Source organism: Polyergus mexicanus, unplaced genomic scaffold (assembly GCF_030449975.1).
Source record: "Polyergus mexicanus isolate NDT 795.1 unplaced genomic scaffold, iyPolMexi1.0 SCAF_6, whole genome shotgun sequence".
In the NCBI taxonomy this organism is placed as follows: Eukaryota; Metazoa; Arthropoda; class Insecta; order Hymenoptera; family Formicidae; genus Polyergus; species Polyergus mexicanus.
The window spans coordinates 833,134-850,584 of NW_027223326.1; the positions used below are offsets into that span (position 1 = coordinate 833,134).

The 17,451-nt window shown below is 29.8% G+C and overlaps 1 protein-coding gene across 5 annotated transcripts in view; it reads right to left on the reverse strand.

Annotated features, from left to right (window-relative positions):
- The window catches only part of LOC138934414 (otoferlin), a 34,559-nt gene that overhangs the window by 10,131 nt on the left and 6,977 nt on the right, over positions 1–17,451 (reverse strand). For all 5 annotated transcript variants that reach the window (XM_070298120.1, XM_070298119.1, XM_070298117.1 and 2 more), the window contains exons 3-11: positions 13,196–13,384; positions 11,320–11,591; positions 7,783–8,041; positions 4,769–4,945; positions 4,451–4,513; positions 4,000–4,084; positions 1,434–1,777; positions 491–801; positions 7–250 (exon numbers count right to left, since the gene is read on the reverse strand). In XM_070298120.1, coding sequence (XP_070154221.1) covers positions 7–250; positions 491–801; positions 1,434–1,777; positions 4,000–4,084; positions 4,451–4,513; positions 4,769–4,945; positions 7,783–8,041; positions 11,320–11,591; positions 13,196–13,384 — 1,944 coding nt within the window. The remainder of the gene's footprint in view (positions 1–6; positions 251–490; positions 802–1,433; positions 1,778–3,999; positions 4,085–4,450; positions 4,514–4,768; positions 4,946–7,782; positions 8,042–11,319; positions 11,592–13,195; positions 13,385–17,451) is intronic.

Genomic DNA, 17,451 nt, shown 5'->3' on the forward strand with positions numbered 1-17,451 from the left:
TTTCACCTTGAAACTTTCATTCTGACCATCCAGAGCGTTGCCCGCATTTCCGATCGATATTTCAAAGTACATTGGCTTGTCGCCTAGTTTCTTATCGATCATTGTGGCATCCATGATCGTGGCAAACAGGAAAAACTCCTCGTTTCTCGCATATGCCGTCTCATTGACCGGTACCGTTGGTTCCATTTCGACTTCCGACGGTGCCATTTCCACATTATCGGTAATCTCGGTTCGTATTGCTATCAATAGCCTAGTAGTGCAAAATTGCAATTTCTTGTGAATTTCACAATAATTTTCTATATATCTCCAATTCAAGTTTTAATTTAATATCTACATGTTTATTATTAATATAATTAATAAAAAAAAAAAAAAAAAAAATTCTAATATTATAATTATAATTTATTATCATTTATTCATGTAATTGACATGATTATAATATTACTTATATTATTTATATATTAATAAAATAATGTATTGTGTTACACACAACCTTGCTCTATATGAGATTCCTTCGCCCAAGCCGGTGTTCAATGTTGAATGCTCGTCTATGAGACTGTAATCTCTGATGCTGCCATAAAGATGAATGAACGCCGGACCGAAAGTCGGCAAGAAGCCTTTCTCGCCATCGTTGCTGATCTGTTTCAGGTCAACAAAGTGTGTACCGATGACAGTGGCGTGCACTGGGTCGTTATCGCATAATTGTATCTTTATCCTCTGACAAAGAGGAGGAAACATCTCGGTGAATACTATCTGCTCGTTCCACACCGGAGCATAACTATTCCTCTTCACGCTTGTTTTTCCCTAAAGTCCCATAAACAGAAAAAGAACTGGATTGTCTCGCGCATGTGCGCTATGTTTAACATTATATTTTATTAAAATTGTAAAATGTATGTTTAATAATATATTCACGTAGAAAGAAATCATAATCTTCCAAGATTCTTAAAATTGCAAAAAAGATAAAGAAAAGAATATGATTTTTATGTCATGAAATATGTTTATATTTAGCTGTTATAAGTATATATAAATTAATAATAAAATTAGCAGTATATTTTTTCACGGCAATTACTTTTAATAAGGTAAAAATTTTCAATACAGAATAAAATAAATTATGACAGCGACAATAATAAAATTTTTTTTTTTTTTTTTTTTTTGTCTTTGCCTATATGTACATTATGAAACACAATTTTGTTTTTTACCTTTTCTCTCTTTATTTTAACCTTTTTCAAATGCAAGCACTTTAAATATTTTGTTTTTTATGATTTTTAAATTTATATCATATACATATAAGCATTTTTTTTATTTATATTATAAAACAAGTTTTTACAACTGGTATTTGTACGATTAAAACTGTAGCAATGTTACAATAAATATTGTTGGACGATTTTATAATATTACAATTAATTTAATTCGTTGTAAAGATACATGGAGCTTACGCTAAGCCCAGCAAAAGACACTTGAACGTATGGATCCACCAGATCTTTCACTTCTCCCGTGAAAGCCTTCTTCACGTTCGCCATAATACTGCTGTTCATTTTCGGTAAGCCATCAGCTCTGTAAATCTTCACTATAAATCTCGCACGTTGTCTCTCGATCGGCACACCATCGGGCAATAAGAGATTGCCCTCAATGTCGTCCTCGTCTTTCTCGCTTTTCGGAGGTATTTTTACGGTATCACCTTTGCCGATGACACTTATGTCGCATTTAAGGTAGCCTTTCGGGCCACCAGTAATGTCATCTGGATCGGTGAGCAAAGCCCATTTGTGGTAAAACTGATGATCTAGGATATAAGTTCACACTGATGTCGATTGGTGATGATTTATTAAAAGAAAAGAGAAATTTTCTATTAACTTGAGAAGTTCACTCTAAAAAGCAATATACGTAATAGTGTTATTAAAAAAAAAAAAGTAATTTTGAAATTGGATATTTTTTTAAATCCCTTTTTATGAAAAAAAAAAAAGAAGAACAGTTTGAAATATATATACAAAAAATAAAAAAAAAAAAAAAAAAATTATTAATAATACGCAACGTGTAATAGCTGTTACATTTTTCATGTTTTAATTTTTTTGAGTGAACTCCTCAGTTCTAATTTATAGTTTACACACAGTTAAAAACAATGCATAACAATAAATCACAGATAGTGAGAGAAAGAGAATAGCTGAGAATTAATAAGAGATTTGCAAAAAGCAACCGAAAAAGGCTTTGTGTTTCTTTTCCGAATTTTTTTTAAGCATATAACAGTTGAGAAAATTGTGATTTTTATTTTACTGATAGTTAATTTTTTTTTTTTTTTTTTTTAACGGTGTGCGGTTTAATATTCAGAAATCAAAGCAATAAAAATAAATTTTTCCCGTACATTCAAAAGATTACTTATATTGTCTTTTTTAAGCGCGCTCAATAGATATGTATATGCGGGGGTGAAAAGCCTGGCATGCGAACGATTCGCGATAAAAGTAGAGCTTAGGTTTTTTTTTTGTTTTTTTTTGTTCGCACATATCTCGGACAAATGATGATTAATATTTCTCCAACGCTTCATAATTTTCCCTAACAATTTCATCTAAAGTGTTGACCGACGTTTCGATTATGTACGATGATTTTGCTAATGAAAAAATAAATTTTTCTGTGTGTTGTATGTTTTTTAATATTCTTTTTAATGTTAAAAATGTTGAAAATCTTTTTATTATGATATTGTTTCATTTGCAAATGAATATGCTGATTTATTCATTATTATAGGTAATAGTACTATTAGTATATGACTATTTTACAATATATGATGAGAATAACAACTTTAACGTTCGATGAAATTCATATCTTAAGATACCCATTTGCTAATGATGTTATCGTATATAATGATCGGATCATGTGCGTTACGAAGTGATAGAATTCGAAATACAATAAAAACATCGATATAAAACTACTAACATTTAGATTATTATCAATGTATGATATGTAAAAAATAGTAGATTGACTACGATTAAAAAGAGATCAAGAGTGAATTTATATTGCAAAATTAATCAATTTCTTTTGTTTATTACATTAAAATTTCATTAAAATAATATTAAAAATATATATTTACTTTAAATTGATTAAAATTAATGTTCTGAAGCAAAAGGATACTATCACAACAATCATTTATTGATTAAGTTGGCAAATAAAAAAATGTAAGCCCGTGAAATCCAGTTAAATTCTTAAGCGTGCAATTATTCAGTTACGAAACATGTGTTACACGTACGCACGCACTTTTAGAAAGTCTTTTAAATTCACGATTATGAAAAGTTAAGATAGCAAGATTCGAGTTGGGATTTTTTCAAGAGATAATAATGCGTCATAACGAATTTTATTGCTTCCAAAGTTCCTGGAGTTATGCCGCGCAAGAAAATACTTATCTTGCAGACACGAAGTTCTTCGAAACTCGCAAGCAAAGTGTAAAGAACGATGTAATAAGGAAATATTTTATTTGCCGATAACACTTGCCGAGAAAATGAATCATATATCGAGTAAATACCGAGTCTCATACCGGGTGTACACTTGAGAATTTAATTTGCGACAGTAACTCGATAAAAATGATTAAATAACGATTTCTCACATATATTAATTAAATATTTACGAGTTTTTTTTTTTAAACAAGTAATACTTATATAACGACAGACACTTGTTAAGAAAAGTGTTGTTATCAAGAGAGTGCTACGGATTTTTACTATAGTTATAAAAACTGGAATAGCTTATTTCATATACTTATCATTGATATATTCCGGATACAATTGTACCCAACCTATTTTTTATCTATATTTTCTGTATATTTTTTAAGCTATATTTTTAAAAAATAATAGTATATATTTTGCATTATTAAATATAATTCTTTTATTGTAATTTATATTTGAATTAGATTATTATAATATTTTGTTCAGAATCATTTATCGCGAGTCGCTTTCGAAGTATAAAATTCTTATTTACACCAAGCATTAGACTCTGGATAGTCTCTGGACAATGCGAAACCTGTACCTGATTGTGCCCATACCGTCGCGATGTCTAATTTAAAGATGCCCAGCGTTAGATTAGCGCGCAAGAGATTCCGCGATTGCTGCACCTGTGTATTATTAAAAGATGTGCTATTTGAGCTTCGTCCTTATTTTTTCTCATTTATGTTTTCATCTTGAACATCATAAGTGCCTAACTCGTCATCGAATATAATTTCATACAGAATTTAAATGTTCTTCCCTTAAACCATCTATCAATGATTGATTTCCGATACGCATTTAAATACCCTCTGAATATAATTGTGACAAGCGATAAGAACATTTAATAAAGCAAAATAATTCACGCAAACCCGCATTTATCGCGCGATTAAGTGCACTTCCAAGATATTAAATATTAATGGATATAAATTAATTGATTCCTCTTGCTTCGGAGTTTCAACATCACACTATAAATTAACACATATGGATAAACTTACCGATAGCGTGATAATTTTGTCGAAGAGCATAACGGGCGGCATGTGAAAATCGAAGACGAAATACTGAAAATATAAAACAAAGAAAGAATTAATTACAGATCCATGAATATATAAATTATAATAATATGAATAATATAAAGATATACTCTCTAAAACAATTATAATTTCCAATAATTTGAATCAAATTTGCAAATTAAATAAAAACTTTATAAGGAATCATCAATTTTATTCTTATAACAATTAATTATAATTTTATATTAAAATTTTTCTTATTCTTCAGATCTATAATCGCGCGAATAATGCATTTCTGCTTTTTACTTCATTGTAATACGGGCAATTCGTGGATTCCTTGACACTTGTATATTTGCGCTGATCTCCGACCTGTACACAGACCACCGGATCCATATTGAGACCGGCGAGTTGCCTCGCTTCGATGATCGTAACGCATACTTGGTAATCCTGGGCTTTTAATGCACTTTGCCAGGTGTCACTCGTCTGTGAAACGAGAAAAGTTTGTGCTGATTTATCTCGATTTAAGTTGCCTGAAATACGGAAAAATATGGAACGGCACCGTTCTAGCGCAACGCTTTTGAATTTAAGAGAGAAATAATATATACAAGGTGAATCACTAAAGGGGTGTTACAAGCTAATATTTCTGAAACTGAACGAGATATGATATTCCTATTTTCCAGAGGCTGTTTGATATCGAAGCGAGCATTCGAAAATGCAAAAATGAAACTTTGTACTGCAGTTTAACCTGCGAAATTAATGTTCGCGTAGGCAGATTTCATCAGGGTTGGGAAGTAACGCGTTACTTGTAACGCCGTTACCGTTACAGTTACTTTTTTTCGGTAACTGTAACGATAATGGCGTTACAAATTTTATTTGTAACGGAAAAAGTAACTTCGTTACATTTTTCGGCAACGAGTAACGAATTTAACAGTTACTTTTATCGTTACTTTTTTCAAATTTTTTGATTTATTTAAGATATTATTCTTGCTATTGTGCGTGATAAAATTTTTATCTTAACCGTAAAGCCGTAAGCAAATCGACCAATTAGCATTCTTATTATGTTGTAATCTCATTTACTACCAGTTCTAAGTACCTTGCAACGAAAATTAGAAAATCTCAATAAATCTGACCTCATAGATTGCCATTCATTAGTTGAAACTATTCAGCAAGGTTTAAATAAAAGGTAACTTATTAATTTGATTAATACATATGCTATTTAATTTTAAATAAGGATTTAATTGAAAAATATTATTTTATTTTAAACTATTGATTCAAAAGTATTAATTTCAATAAAACAAACAATGTCGCTTAATTTATTATATTTGATTTTAAATTTCTTACAATATTTGAAACAAAAGAATTAATAATAGCAGCATGTTTACATCGAAAATTTAAGTTAAACTGGTTAACCGGAGAAAAAAGAAAACGTGCTGAAAATTACTTGGAGGATTTATTGGGAATCCGATCGACTGAAAATTCTTCAAAAGCTGGAAAATCTGACGATCGCGATGATTTTTTCATTTTTGAGCAAAAAACGGTGCAAAATGAATCTGAACAAGAAGAATTGCAACGGTTTTTAAAATCAAATAATTGTAATATAGAAATGTTAAACGACTATCCAAAACTTAAAAAACTTTTTATTAAATATAATACAGCTCTACCAAGCGGTGCATCCGTAGAAAGAATGTTTAGCATCGGTGGCTCTGTATTAACACCACAAAGAGGGCATTTAAATGATGATACTATGGAGCAACAAATTTTATTAAAAATTAATAAAGAATTTCGATAAAATTTAATCATTTATTTTGTAATAAACCTTGAATGAAATCTTGCTTGCAATTTTTTAAAAGTTTTTCTTATGCAAAATAATTTATTAGTTTGTATTGTAAAAAAGTAACGGAAATTGTAACGACTCGTTACTTTTTAGTAACTGTAACGGTAACGAGTTACTTTTTAAAATTAGTAACGAGTAACGGTAACGAGTTACTTTTTAGAAAAAATAACGGTAACGGTAACGAGTTACTTTTATAAAGTAACTTTCCCAACCCTGGATTTCATATCTCGTTCAGTTTCAGAAATATTAGCCTATAACATCTTTAATGATTCACCCTATACTCACGCTAGCTGTATAATACAATAAAAAGGAAGACGATGCTTAGAATGCATATTTATTATCTCTAAACGTCATTCAAAATTCATAACACGTTTGAAGCAATATCAAGCAACATGAATATTATTAAAGATTTGAATATATCAAAGACTTTGTAGAAAATTGAAACAAATATTGCGTATTTGCGTTGATGAATTGAATATAATAAAAAGATGAAAAAAACAATATATTCAAAGTGTATATTATTATAATATAACGAATTTCAAACATTTTTAAAGTACATTTCTCATTTGCAATATTCTTCCATTTCTCTGATGCAATATTTATATTTAAAATTCTGAGAGAAAATATTGAACGTAACATGTAAAATGTTTTCTTAAGTGTAATGTATAAGAAATTCATGCTTTTTGCAGAAAAAAGCGTCGAATTATACTGATAATATACCGATAATTTTGTAAACTATTTATAGAGGTACATGTCTCCCTGTCGCTTCACAATATTAATACGAACCACTAATATTTTCCGACGTACGCGAGCAGCCATGAGATCGTAACTACTTGTCGTAAAAAGAAAAAAAATACTAAATAATACCACGTATAAAAACTTTGCTCGTGCCTCGCAATTTATTCAGAGTCGATCGATTTCAATCTCATTTAGAGATAATCGAGACATCATCTATAGATAATTGTTACTTCAGTATTATCGCGCTATAATGCTTAATGGCAATTGATTGTGACATTTTAAAGTTACTTTATATTGCGAGAATTGCGTCCTTTCTAAACAAAATTTATTTTATAAATTTTAATTACTGTAAAAAAGTAAAGCAATAACTTTTTATGCAAAACTAAAAAAAAAAACATTTAAAAATTTATATAATATAAAAATCTAACAATAATATATAATATATAATATATATAATGTAAGTATATAAAAATATAATATTGAATAAAGTATTAAATATGAAATAATTAATATAAAAAAATATATGTATATATAAGATTTATATCCGGTGCAATTATTATTTGCAAATTTTCCTATTTTTAATATTTTTATATACTATTATATGTATTATCATATGCGTAAGAAATTTTGTGCTTTGGAGAGTCGCAAGCGAGAAAAATGTCTTGACAAAATATTATTCAACATTCTTATCTACGCGTGTCAATGCAACGTAACATAAACTTTATCAATTGCTATAAAAGATATTAACTTTAGGTTTCGGTCTCTTGGCCGGTTTTACAGCCGTCTCTCCTTGCTCGGGATTGGCGTTCAGTTGACTGTCGTTATCGGATGTATTCGTTTCAAGAGATGTCATGGAATTTGTACGCGAAGGTTCGTTTGAAGTTGGGCAGCTGGAATCCTGCCTGTCGAGGAGTTCTCTCGTTTCCGAGTTATTGTCGCAGGACCGAGCACGTGGTGGTCTCTGTTTTCCCAATTTCAGCAAGGATCGCATGCTCTTCAAAGTGCTTCTACAGGAAATATAGCAATAGGATATAAATTTCTTCGAAAGTTTATCCTTGTTATAATTCATGCCGAGAAACTAACGATATTTTTTAGAAATTATATATCGTTGCTTGTCTCAATATTGATGGAAATATGTGTAATTAAGAACAATGTTTAACCACAAGTTATATCATTTACAAAATTTAAATTTAAACACAGTGAACAAGTATTTTTATTCTTTTACAAGTAATATATTATAAACAAATGCGCCTAAAGATGTAAATTGAATTAAATAACAGCTTTTAATATTTTCTAAATAAGGAAAAGGATTTATCTTTTTCTATAATTTATCGTTAAATATATTAGCAAACATGAAAAAAAAGAGAGACGAGTGGCAAATATTTTTAAAAATCTAGATACTTTTTAATATTCAATATAAATTCTGTAGAAACGAATACGTCTCAGTCCATTTCAGTTTGTATATCTTCTTCGCAGAATATAAACATAACTTCTCTAGATGGCTTGAAAAGCCGTTTACTAGAATCTCACGTTTATATCACTTCGGTCGAATTTCTTATTGTTGCGCATCGAGAATGTTGAAAGAGAGAAGCGTGTATATATCTAAAAAATTTAAATTTGTAGAAAATATTATTAAACAATCCTCGAAAAATACGATTACTTTATAGATTAATAACTGTAAACAATATATAAAATTTATATTTATATATATTATAAACATTAAATCTTACATTTTATTTAAGTTTATTCATTTTCTCTCCTCAATAATTAATAAAATGTTAAAAAATTAAGTTTTAAAAACTTGAATGAAATTGAGATGAAATTATGTTATATATTTCATACGTCATTATAATCCGTGAAACACGTGTCATACTACTGGCAAAAAGGGGAACAAATTTGACGAGGGTCCTATATCTTCTTACACCTACGATATGTCACATTCTCTCTACCTCGATTCTTATTGATTATAATATTGCCGCGAATGTAAGCGGCGTGGGTAGTTTTGCGAATGAAAATGTGTCACGAGCACATTATTACACATATGGACGAGTCACGAGTTACGTTCGATTACGTTCCTACGTCGAGAGGTAGTGACAGGAATTGCCATGGCACTCCCTAAGGAGAACCTATAGTTTATCGAAGAAGCCGATATATGGCAAAATATAAAAAGTAGCTTTCTTCCTATTGGGATAAGATTTCAGTAATACCTGATGAATATAAATCATATTTTTATTCCATTTTTTAAAACAGACAAGTAAGAAAAAATTTAAGACCAATTGTGCAATAAGTTTAATAAAATTTTACGATGAAAAGATAAATAAAATTTTGCAAAGTTACTTAAGATTATATGTATATAAGTGTGTTGCGCACACGATGAAAAGAGTTTTTACTATTTGTATTGTTACGAGAGATTTAATTCTACTTTTACGAGAAGTACTTTGTAGAAGTAACTAAGAGTTTCATTTATCACACATTATATACTTACCCACACCCACAAACGTTTGTTACTTACATGATTAATGTAACTGTAAAAACTGATTTAAACTCCTTGACGCAAAGTAATTTTAACGCAATTTAAGATGCTAATAGAAATTGAAAATTAAATAAAGATTCGCAAATCAACATATATATTCGCTAAATATATTCGGTCTATTAAATCAGCGTTTATATTTTTCATATCTCCCTAGTATGACCTTTACGTCACTAAAAGGTTTATCGAGAACACCGTAATAACGAACTTTAACTTTATCAGCAGCGTCACCGACATTACCGGATGTCCTTATTAAGCAGTCTTTTCACGTTTCGATGACATGACAATGTAAGGGTACCTTACAATAATAACACGTTAATGATGGAAACTGCATCGAGGTGGGGAGAGTCAATAGAGGTTACTCGAAAAAATCGATAAACGCCGTTTTAATTAGCAACTCATTTATTCTTTCTAAATTCTGATCATGAATGAAGCAAAAAATAGACGCGACTTATGCCTACGCGATATACGATAGTAAAAAGTACAAATTCGCAAAAATAAATATATGAGTTTATATATCAATTATGAGTTAATATATCAATTTTTTGAATACGTAACTTTTTTTTTTTGTGTAATTTCGAGAGCTTGAATAAAGTAAAGATAAAATGCATCTCTTTTATATTTAGCAATTGAACAATATCAATTGGTAGTAAATTAAAAACTACCTCAAAACTTTCTGTAACGCTTTCGATAACGTAACAGTAAAAGATAAATGTTTTCAATTGTAAAAACGCATTATTATAGATATTTTGCAAAAATAAATATCAAAACTTTTCGAATAAAATGTATTTTTATATTTTCGTAAATTTTAATTAAAATAGAAAATCCGTACAATTTACGTACACATGCATCTAAATATTATTTATATTTTTTACAATTTTAATAGCAGATGAAAAGTAATCAAAGATACATATGCATACTGCATGTAAGCATCTCGCGAAAATGAATATAAAAAGCAAAACTGCATAAGAGAGGCGTTTAGATTACTTTAAAGAGAGAGAGAGAGAGAGAGAGAGAAATAATTAAAAAGTTTCCACATTTCTTGAAAATCTACGTGTAATTACGTATCATTTTGCGATATTTATTGAAACAGAATATGATAAAGAATGACAATTCGTCATGTGTCCTAATGCTAAATTGCGGAAATTGTATTCAGATAGGATTTTGTGATAAGGCGCACAAAAAAGCAAAATAGAATTAGATTATAAAAGAACAATTATACGGCAAAATGAATAAAAAATACGCTATTATTTGTGCGGGCGTGACCCGTTTATTTTGGGAGCACACACATTACACAACTTTGAAATAATATAAATTTTATTAATAAGATATGTATTATATACGTAGTTAGTTATATAATATGGTTTGTTGATTTTGACAGGATTTTTTCAGTCATGTTTATATTTGCAAAATAATTTGTTAACCTCGGTTTCCATATTTAGGAAATTTCTGTTGTTTGTTCACATTAATTGGTTTTTTTTCAAATGATGCAAAAATATCTCTGAAGCAAATTTGTTGATGCAATTTAATCGCCCAATTTGCAACTATAAAGAAATCATTTAAATAGTTGAAAAGGGCATATCGATACTATTGCAACAAATTTAGATACAAAATTTTGAAATGGATATGTACTTTTTAAAAACATGTTACAGCGTATATAAAAGCATGATCTGAAAAATTTAGGATACACTTTTAAAGAGTGCATTCCTCGTAATAAAGCAATGTCATTTTATCGCTTGACAATACGTCACTCACCGCTTCCGGGTGTCGGTTGACTTATCGCCGGTCGACATAGAAATGCCCCTTGGTAAGAAGCCTCTTTTTGATTTCTCAGGGGTATGCCAGGAACCCCGTTTCTTCCCGCTGGTCGTGCTGCTATCGGCCTGCTCGAGACTTCTCTCGAGGTTCGCGATATTCTGCTCGATATCGATTAACATTTGCTGCTCATCTTCCATTATTTCCGAGACCGCGTACGAGCTGCAACTTCCATCCGGGGGATTGTATCGAATTTCGAAGCACACCATTGCCTATGCGCATAGATAATAGCGGATTACAAAAGGGACCGTTCGGCAAAAATTAAGATAATCGCCGAATGAGAGAAACGAGAAGCTTCGTGCTACGTTCTTCATGCTGCGCACGAGATTGCATGGCTACAATGAGCTGGAGTAATGCTACGACATAATTTAGACCACAATCTGATGGGAAACAGTCAATAAAAATATCTAACAACTTTAGATATTAGAAATATTTGGAAAAATGATATATATACTTCTCTCCATTTTCTTTTTTCTTTTTTTAATAGACCGCTTCTCAGAAAATAAAGAATAATGTATTTGAACCCGCTATGAAACAGAGATGTATGTCGTATTTTTTTATTTCCGAGAAACAACGGTAAATTTGTGTAGAGGCAAAGAAAAGAATTGGCTATTCTTTATCATAATGCCTTTTTATGATTTTATAAAGATAAAGAACTCTTATGGAAAATTTATACCGGAATAATTTTTTGAACGATTTTCTGGGAAGTGGTTTCATCTAAATTATTTTCAATGTTAGAAGGAAGAAATGCTTTGCTTTCTTTTCTATTTCGTCCTTCTATTTGCTAATTTATATGGTAATTATAAGAACCAACACGCAATTCAGAAATCATAAAGATCACAAGGAAAATAAATCTTGTTTATCTTGCGGAAAATATTTTCCATGTCCACCGCCTATTTCAACTTTGTTACTTTGTTACTTGTTACAACGGTAAACGCAACAATGTGTTAAATGTCAGATAATAAAAATGAACTTAAAAATCGACCAATTTGAAACTTTGCTTTTTCCAATAGCAATAATAGCAACAGAGATAGAATTATCAGTAATATAATTAATAACAATTTTGTTTTTATTTTTTTGTCTAATAGCCTAATGAGTAAATTAACATACAAATACAAGAGAAAGAAAGAGAGAAAGAGAAAAACAATCTATTAAATCTTTATACAAAGATGAGGGAAGCAGATTATGCAAGAGTTGCAAAATTAAACAAAATTTGTCAAATTTTTTAATATAACGTATCGCGTAATGGCTAATAAGTTATTAAGATAATAAGTTATTTGTTATATATTTTGTTCATTCGAAAGAACAAGTGTTATATCGTAGAAAAGGAGAAATGTACTTAAAGTGTTTATCAAATTACGTCACTTGTATCTTGAGTGCATTTGTCTGTTTAAAATGTTACTATGTCAGTCACGTAGGTACATTTTACGCGAAAATGTATTCAGAGACAGAGCATTACTATGAGAGCAAAAAGCGTAGTTAAAAGAAGCGAAATTTAAATTACGATGTCGGGTAATTTAGGTTTATTGTTCTACAGAATGAAATATATATCTATGAAACATCTGCCATTTTTGCTTTCTCGTCGTTTGAATCATGAATATCTCGTGCTCTAATTTTTTTCTTTGATACAGAAACGTAGGTAGTTCCACAAATTCATTTAATAATGAAATAACAATTTATTGGATCAAATTTATCGTAAATTTCGATGCTGCTTGCCATTTAGCAAAATCTTTCTATCCCCAATACGCTCGCGTAAATATTGCGTATATATTGTGCGATTACATGTTCAATTATTCGTCTCGATATGAGAACGTACCGGAAGCGGTTTGTTATTGAGGTCGACTAGAGAATCCGAGACCAGGATCCTTCCTTCGCGCACCACGGTTTGCAATATCAATCCGTACCTCGCTACGACTTTTTCGTTTCTTAGGACTCCCCGGGACACGACTGCCAATTGCAGTACTTCCGTTTCATCCACCGGTCCTCCCAAGTTCCACGTGAAGCTCTAGAAAGTGAGGAATAAATTATTTAGAATGCGCATACAAAGAATTTTCTTTCATCTTTCACATTCTACACTTAATTTAAATACTACTAGATTGAACAAAATTAGTAAAAGTTGAACTGACAAATATTTCTTCTACAAAATTGAATTTTTATTTCTTTCCTTTTACACAACGTTCTTTTTTAACAATGTGCTATCCAACGAATAAAAAGATAATTATATTTTAAGCTTCTCTGTAAAATAAAATAAAATAAACTCTTCTCTCTCTCTCTCTCTCTCTCTCTCTCTCTCTCTCTCTCTTTCTCTGTAAAGCAACATTAAATATAGATAAAGTGTTTAATATGGATTAGAAAGAAAAACTATAATATATGTTATTTAATTTTAAGAATATAATTTTTTATATATTATTATTATTTTATTTATTATTAAACATAGCAAAAATCATTACATCCGTGTCATAGATTACAGTGACAACAAATTAAAAAAATCTACAATTTTAATTTTTTATTAAAGAATTAAATTTAAGTAATTTTCGAAATCGTTAATATAAATAAAAAGGAATAAAAGAAGATTTTTAAAACTAATACTTAATTTGAGGAATTAAAGGATTATATCTTTAAAGATTAGATACATATTAATCTCTTTCAATTATTTAGAGAATGTGTGTAAAAAAAAGTTTTTTCTACATCAAAGAAAAATATTGTCTTTTCTTCGTACACTTACACTTCTTACTATAAGCAAAATAATTTGAATCACGATCGCGAGCTTGCACGCATTCAGTTCACACGCACCTGCGAAAAACACACGAGAAATAGCATGACATACGAGATGTGAATATTTTTAAGTAAAAATAGTAGATCGATAAATTGAGTACGTATAGACGTTCGCAAGATAACCACGCGATATTAAAAAAAAAAAAAGAAAAACAATATTGAAAAGGCTCCAAAGCGAAGAAGACCCGCTAAAAGATGATCTATACGTTCGAGAAAGCACGAAACGCTCCACTTCGAAATTTTTGATACAATTAGAATAATTGTAAATTTTTTTAACTTTTTTTTCCTAACTTTAACTTTTTCTTTCACAAATTGTCAAACTGTCAAAATTCGCATGATTTGACAGTTGCAAATAACACGAATTAAGCAAGTTGCAGCGCACAAGCGAGACAGTCAATCAGCATCGCAGGAAAAAGGCTTCAACGCTTCGATATATTCGAGTTCGAGGTTTCATGCCTCGTTTAGAAAGGGATTATATTCATCATCGCGTCCATTTTATTTGTCTTTCTCTGTGTGTTTTTTTTTTAAATATAAAATACATAAATTTAAAAAAAGCCGTTAAAAAGAATCGTTAATGACGAAATTATGAATTCTTTTAAAAGAATCGGTAATGATAAAGTTATAAATTCTTTGTAAAACCAAAAGAATAGTTATGGAACTTATGGGTATCTCTTATAAAACCAAAAAATGTTTTGTCATCATTAAAATTTCAATTCCAATAAGGGAGCGTTGAAGTTATTCTTTTTCTATTTCGCTTCTACATTTAATTGAATTGCTTTAATTATTTTGTTTCTTTATTAAAAGAGAAAACTTATACTAATCTATGTTATCGAAAAGACAATTCCACGAATTACTCGCAATTCATTTTCTAATTTACTTATATTTTATTAAGACTTTGCAATGTTAAAAGACAAAATAAAATCATGTTGAAAGCATTAGAAAATTGCGATTCTCCAATTTACAAAAATATACATTAATCATTTATGCAAATTTTGCATGTCCATCAGTTACATGGCGATTGTCCGAGCTATAAGGATATTTATACAAAATGTTTATTTATAGATCGTGTTTACAAGAAATAATACGTCATCCTCGAACAGAACTGTCAGATAATCAACTGTCAGATAATCAACTGTCAGACGAGTTTCTTCAACGTAGAAGCACTGTAATGGATTGGTTTTCGTTGACATAATTAAATTGACTTTTCAATGTTTATTAAATAGCTTTTGTATCCTGTGTAATCGCAGCGCGAAGAATTAGTTTAATGAACATTTTATATTTGTTGTAGAAATTTTACAATTTTCTACATAGGTAGTATTTCCGTTGAAAATATCAAAGTTTGTCCTTTTCACAATAATTTGTATTGTATATGTATTGAGCACGTACCATATATAGAAATTTTTATTTCGGAAGAGGGGACAATAACAAAGAGCTATTTCGTTATTTTAAATCCACGCGCTATTGACAAGTTATCATAAACAATAAAATAAAAATGCATATATTTTCACGGATAAAATCAACGATTAAATTTGCGTCAAATCGCGAAAGATATACATTCGAATCGCACTCTCTATTTCCGATGAGGATACATTATCTTTGCTGGGGCAAATATGTATTTACGTGCAATCGTTCGCTTCTTCATCGCGCCGGACAATATAATACTCTGATCGCAGTGTGAAAGATGCTTTATAAAAGATATTTATCGGTTCATTTAAGATTGTGAAGTCACGCTTTCACATTCTCACATATCGTATGATGGCGAGCATGTGAATCGATTTTGTCATCACGCACCATTTCCTCGGCTATGACATAAAAGCCGAATGGTTTACCGCAACGTAGTAACATCGGTCGTGCATGTTATGTGCATATAAAATCGAGATCTCATCTTGCATCCTCATCATCGAGAACGATGATTATCAATCATGGCGCACCCTCAGCTTCTATAATGAATTCAGCGTTACATAACTGTGTATAATTTATACTGTAAAATTAATTTGTAAGATTAATTAGGATATTTTTGAGAGAGAAACTTTTGATGAAACTTTCTTTGGAAATCTCTCTTTATTTTAGAGAAATATGCAAGCAAGAAGCTTGTCGAGATCAGATAAATTTTATGGAATTCACAGTTAACAAAGATAATAATTACTATCAGACTAACATTTTCTTTTGAGTTGACGTCTTATTAATTTAACTTTAGAGAGCTTTCTCAAGTTATTCTCAATCATGCTCCAGCACCTTGACATTCCATGACATTCTATGACATTCATTCTTTGATATTCGATTTGTATCAGTTTTATTATTCCGTCAATGAACAATATTGTATCACGTATTCGTGAGAATTTATTTTACAGAGTTTGTGAATAACAATAAAAATTGTTTAGAAGCGATGCCTGAGCCATCTGATGCGTTTGCAAAAAAAGGCATGACAGGATCGTTTTTTACCAGATGATACGCACACATTTGTTACTTCAACGCTCCGACAACACTCAGAACATCAACACGCAAGAGGCTATTATCGCGACAGTATCTGTTGTTGTTGTCGCATATTAAGATTATTTCACGAAAACAAAAGATATGCATTTAATTATAACTATAATAAGAATATTCCCTGAAGGGATATTTTCTTTCTGAACAGAAATATTTTCTATATCATAAAACGTAACGTGATAGTAATTATATTAATTATAATAATTTAGTATCTTTACTTTGTTTTGTTTTAGGATATTCTTAATTAATAAAAATAATTTTAAAAAGATCTTTTAAATTATAAGCGTTATTAATAAATTATTTATTAAAGAATAATACTATTGTTGAAAACATTTTCAATTTCTGGATTTGTTCTTAATTTTTTTAATTTTAAAGTTTTATGTTAAATAAAAATATTTCTATGACATTTATTTTATTATATAATATTATTGTTATTAATAAAGTTTAAAATTTATTTTAAATTTTAGAGTGAACTTTTTTGAAAAAATTAGTTGTAACCTAACACGCACATAAAATTATCTCAAAACGAATAAAAGAAACAGGATAGCATAGCGAAGATTTCCCAGCGGAATTGAATCAACTCTGTGTATATAATAGTTTGCAAAAGGTCAATATAACTTTTCTTACGTTAAATGTGATCTTGTTTGTTGCGCCCACACTCCATTAAATCGCAAACATAATCTTGGATACAGATACAGTATTTTCGAGATTTTACAAAACTTATCACAGGTTTAGTTGTCGTGTCCCATATAAAAATAAAGATAAAAAGTAGAAATAAAAATATAAGCATTTTATGTAAGAATAGAATAG